This window comes from Camellia sinensis, chromosome 15 (genome assembly GCF_055761805.1).
Source record: "Camellia sinensis isolate YWXY chromosome 15, ASM5576180v1, whole genome shotgun sequence".
Taxonomy (NCBI): Eukaryota; Viridiplantae; Streptophyta; class Magnoliopsida; order Ericales; family Theaceae; genus Camellia; species Camellia sinensis.
The window spans coordinates 140,285,108-140,290,818 of NC_138975.1; the positions used below are offsets into that span (position 1 = coordinate 140,285,108).

The following is a 5,711-nucleotide window of genomic DNA, read 5'->3' on the forward strand; positions in this document are numbered from 1 at the left end:
TTTAAAGCATCACTTGTTTTCCAACAACAATACAAAATCTAAACACAATCCATCATTTTACATAAATAGCAAACTGAAAGCTCACTCTTTTCAGCTTCCCACATGGCTCATGCTTTTTCTTTTTTTCATTCATAATTTAATTCTTTAGTGGGAGAAACTCAAAATACTGGTAAGGAGTGAAGTTAGGGTTCATGGCCGCTGCGGCTGCTGCCGACATCTTGGCCTCGTTGTCGGTGTTTTCGTCACCGTCACGGCTGCTCCGGAGAGGGAAAAGTTGGAGTGTTTGAGAAGCCCCACGGCCTGTTTGATCTCTGTAGGGTGCTACAAAGATGTTCAGGTCTTCTCGAGAAGTCTTTATGAGGTTTGGGTCCATAGTTATTGTTTCTGAATTAGGAATAGTATTAGTAGTAGTGGTAGTGGTGACAATTGAAGTAGTAGTAGTACTAGGGTTTATGAGGTGGGTGGGAGGTGGTGAACAAGACAAATGCATCATCTGCCACGTGGCATTCCTTTCTACCAAGTTTCTCTGCTGTAATTCTCCCTCCTCCTCATCGAACTGTACCCATCCATCTTCTGCTCCACATTCTGGTACCGCTGCCGCTGCTTTTGGTGCTGCCCTTTGTGTTGTTGAAACAGTTTTCTGATACAATTTAGAGCCAACAAAATAAATAAATAAATAAATAACTACATAAATTTGTGTGTCTAATCTCACTTAATAGCAAATACCTGTATCTATGAGTACTACTTTGGGCAAACCCTTATTTTCGCATGAGCCTAAATGACTACCCTAAATCAATTAATCAAAATAGTAATTTTATGCAAACATGAAAAAATGATACAGAATGATATGTGAAGTGTTGATTATATCATTTAAAGCAAAAAGACCGAAAATGGCTATCTATATTTTCACAAATGATACTTTCACATCATTCTAGTCATGAATTCTGTATACATATTTTTGTAAGAACATATTTTTCCTAGTAAGAAATAATGGCTTCTCAAGAAACCAAGAGTAATACTATATAAACAAAAAAAATACATAATAATATGAAAAATTTATATCCATATTTTGAAAATACTATTACCACACCATTTATTAGATGAAATTTTTTGGAAACCATTTTCCAAATTTTAATGGGGATGAACTTTTGGGTGCCCCATGTCCAAACAAAATGAGATGAATATAACTTATAAGCAAGAACAAGCCCCCAAAACCATAGCTTTGATTCATAACAACATCATGCAGCAGCAAGCAGCAAGTAGCAGCAGCAGCCAGCCCCGACAGAAAGGAAGGAATGCAGCTTTTGAACACACTTTTCATTTCCCAACAAACATACATAGCTTTTCTTGCTTCTTCTGGAAATCTTCCTTTCCTTTTAATCAATCTACTATCTATCTTTCTAATATATATTTAAATGTATATACTTTCATGAACTGATGATAATCATATGTGTAATTATTACATGATTAGTTGATTCTAATTGTCCTCACAAAAAAGTCAGTGGCTTGGCTTGGCTTGGCATGCTCTCTCTATGTTTAAAAAGGACTAGACTAGACTAGACTGTATTATTATTATATGTACGTACGTATGTATGTATGTATGTGTGTATGTATGTATGGAGAGCTGTGTGGAGAGAAAGACAAAGGAAGGTAAATATAGAGAGACCTCTGATAGTGTACTGCAGTTTGTAGGAAGTGCCCAGCTCTTGGTCTGTTCAACTTCATAACCTGTCCTATTTGCCCCTGTTATCACTCGACAAATACAAAAACAAAAAGAATTCAACTTTACATCTCAGACTACAAACAGTATGGCCAATATAAGATTTAAATTTAAAACACCCACACATTACAAATCAAACATCAATACATACAACTTTACACATCTCAAACGACAAACAAAAAGAAGATGGAAAAAAGAAACCACACGTATCAAACATTCTCCCCCACCCCCTCTCTCTCTCTCTCTCTCTCTCTCTCTCGTTTGTATCCTATATACATGGTTTTAAGTAACATTATTTGTAATAATGTCATATATGAGCCAATATCAAACAATATTGATTCATTTATCAGTGAATATTGATAACTCCGGATGAATACAAGTCGGTCCAAACCCACGAATGCCAATATTGATATATTTAAAATTTTGATTCTATATTTTGCACAAGTGATAGCATTATGCAAAGTTTTAAAAATTGACAATTACGTAATAGGATCTTAGAGTTTTGATACTGTTATCGACTGATGTGTCACCGTATTAACACTAACACATATTTCTATACTGTTATTTAAAACTATGGCATTTTGTAGGGAAATATTGGTGATTATGATGTAATTTTTTTTTACCTGATTCTTTCCTTTCGGTATTTTCGACATCGAGGCAAAGGTCATCGGAGGAGACAGATTCAAGTTGACGGCGGCGCTTCTGACGTTCTCTAGCCTTGTGATTTTGAAACCAGTAGAACACATTTTTCCCTTCAATCTTTCCATATCGGCGAAGCTGTGCTGTGATATGCTGAATTTGGTCTGCAGAAGGCGTTCGAGTGCCACGCCGATACAATTCTTCGAGTGTCTGCAACTGCTCCGGCGTTGGATTCCAGCGCGAACTCACTACAACCTGGTGTGGATTGAAGTCTCTCTTGTTTTGATCAGTCATAGTGGCTGAAACAAACAACAAATTCTCAACAAACCCATGAATATAAAGCATCTATAAGCTCAACCCATATGCTACACACAATAAACATCAAAATGAGACTCAATTTCATAACTAGTCTTTGAAAATTTGTGGCCTTTCTTTAAATTTTCTTGGTGGGTTTTAAGCGACAGACTAAGTGGCATAATGGTTGAGTCATATTAGAGAGAGAGAGAGAGAGAGAGAGAGAGAGAGAGAGAGAGAGAGAGAGAGAGAGAGATTACAAAGATGGTGATTGAATGCAAGAAGATCAGAGCCATGAAGACGGCTTAAACATGGAGGATTGGTGGTGGTGGAAGTGGTGGTGGAGGAGATAGAAGAAGCTGGTCGCGGAATCAGAGGGCGGAGCCTCCTGCCATTGAATGAATCGGAGAAGTTGAGCTCTCCACCATCACTGTAACCCATCATCCACATTCTCTCTCTCTCTCTCTCTCTATATATATATATATGTGTCTCTGTGTCTGAGCTATTTGCTAGTCACTAAAGGGTTTAGTGTGATGATGGTAATAGAAGACAGTTTTGGTTGAAAAGGGTTTATATTTATATATAGGGTGAGTGAGTGTGAAAGAGTGAAGAGTGAAGAGTGGGGATTTGTGGGTATGTGAGTAATTCAGGGAAAGAGATAGAACACTAGAAAGAGAAAGAAGAATAGGGAGAGAAAGAGGGAATGGTGTTGGTTTAAAATGGAACAAAGTGAGGAAGACATGAGGTTGACTGGGGCTTCTTCCTATTACAATCAATCTCTCCTCCTCAATCTCTCAAATTGGAAGACATACAAAAGAGAGAGATAGAGAGAAAGCAATTGGAGAGAGAAAGAGAGGCGTGGAATTCTGGGAGGGAGAAGAGGGGGTTATTGGGAGGAGCGCATCAAAAACGACGTGACGATCATGAGAGGGTTATCATAAGCCTCATCACACTTGTGTGTGTATGTATGTATGTATGTGTACACACAGATAGATACAGACTCTCTGTCTCTTTCTCTCTCTTATATTCATTCATTTATTGGTGTTGGTCTCACTCTGTCTCGTGCCTTTCACACTAATTCTCAATCCGAACTGCCCCTCTCTTCCCTCTGCTTCCTACCCTTTTCTTTGTCTACTCCCCTCCCTCTCTCTCTCTCTCTCTGCATTTGTACGGCTCTCTTTGAAATTCCCTTTTTATCCTTATCACTACACATCATCAAATCCCATGAGATTTTCTGTCTCTTTAATTTTATTTTTAGAGATTTTATTATATAAATAATCAAATAAAGTGTGGAGTTTACATTTCACATTCATCTAACACTTTTAATTATTTATTTAATAAAAAAATTAAAATTCATAACATTTTTTATTTTAAACGAACCCACCCCGCTGGCCCGTGTTATGAAGCATTTGAGACAAGAGTGCTTTTAATTATCTATTTGATAAAAAAATTAAAATTCAAAACATTTTTTTATTTTAAACGAACCCACCCCCGCCCGCGTTATGAAGCATTTGAGACAGGAGTGCTTGGGTAGAAATTAAAGTGATAAGCAAGGTTGGTCCTCGTTTGAGAAAAACTAATTTATATTAATTTTTTTCAATATTATTTTGGCTTAATTAAAAAGTTATGTTTTGAATAAACTTTGACCTTTTTTTTAGTTGAATTGATAATTGAAAAAGAAAAAAAATAAGCCAAAAAATTGATAAAATGTCAACAAATTCGAAAGTCAAATAAATTGATAAAATTGATAATAGGAGTGCTTGAATTGATAAAATGTCACTACTCATTTTATTTTTTTCTCCCACAAAAGTCAAATAAGTCAAAAAAACTCATCTCAAACGAGACTTTTTAGCCCTAAGCTAAAATTGTCAAAAAGTTAAAAAGCCAACTCACATCCCAAACGAACCCTAAGAATTCAGAAACTTTGTTCAAAAAAATATCCAAAAAAGATTTTGAATGGTTGAGATTTATTTCAAATGTGAATCAAATCTAAATCACACATCAAGTTTCTAAGCAAATTTTTGACAAATTATTTTGGATTTTTAGGCTTTCTGGTGTTGAATCTAATTTATACATTACTTTTTTCAGTATTTTATTTGTTTGAGATTTTTAATGATGTAATGGTTATTAGTGTTCTGTGATGAGAAACAACAATAATTGAAGAGAAGTGATCATTGGTCCAAGAAATGAGATTGTTTGATGTACTCGTTTTTTTTTTTTTTGGTTTATATATTGTAAATGTTTGGTATAATATATTAGAATTATTTATAATTTTTAGAAAAATTGTACTTATAATCTCTACAAATATGTTTTTTTTAATATTTTAGTTATTAGTTTTTTAATTTAGTCAATTTTATTATATTATAAAATGTGAGTTTAGATAGTCCCTATACTATCCAAATTACAGAAGTTGATGTATTTTCAAACATTTATAATAAAAAAGGTAATAAACTAAAAGATTGTGGTTCAAAATGCAACGAAGTGCATATTTGAAAATAAAAACATAACAAAGTGCATATATTATTTTGTGAATAAATATACGTATTTGGTCCTTTTAATTTTGTTGATGTAAAATTTCAAAAACTTCGTTAATCAATTTTGATAGTGTTAGTGCTGCCATCATTGAAACTCGAATTTTGTAATTAACAGACCAAATTATTAAAATTAAAGTATAACAAATGCATATTTTAAAGATGGTCGATATAATTAGCCTTAACTTTTTCATTTATAAAAATGTGTATAGATGCTTTGATCACACCTACCATTCCTGCCCAAACAATCTATTGCACATACATATGTATGCATGTACGTGGATTTTGGATTTATATTTGGGTACATGGGAATATTATATGGTCTGTTTTCATATATAAACATATTATTGTCCTTTATTTTGCATTTACATACACACTTTTATGTGCTATCACAATTACTGTGTCTCCCTTGGAATCTTCCTCTGCTCTGCTGCCCGTTGAAGAGTCCTTAATTTCACATTGATTTTTTCTTGTGTCCATTTCTATATGTCCATGCTATCTTTGCTCAGTAACCTAGTCCCCCACCC

General features: G+C 34.4%; 1 protein-coding gene across 1 annotated transcript; it reads right to left on the reverse strand.

The window, feature by feature from the left end:
- LOC114264683 (WUSCHEL-related homeobox 1) lies at nt 1–3,648 on the reverse strand. Its single transcript, XM_028205383.2, has 4 exons — nt 2,914–3,648; nt 2,344–2,658; nt 1,667–1,743; nt 1–640 (listed from the first exon to the last, which is right to left on the reverse strand). Exons 1-4 carry the CDS (start codon nt 3,101–3,103, stop codon nt 137–139), a joined length of 1,086 nt encoding a protein of 361 aa, XP_028061184.2. The 5' UTR covers nt 3,104–3,648; the 3' UTR covers nt 1–136.
- Nucleotides 3,649–5,711: the final 2,063 nt, after the last annotated feature.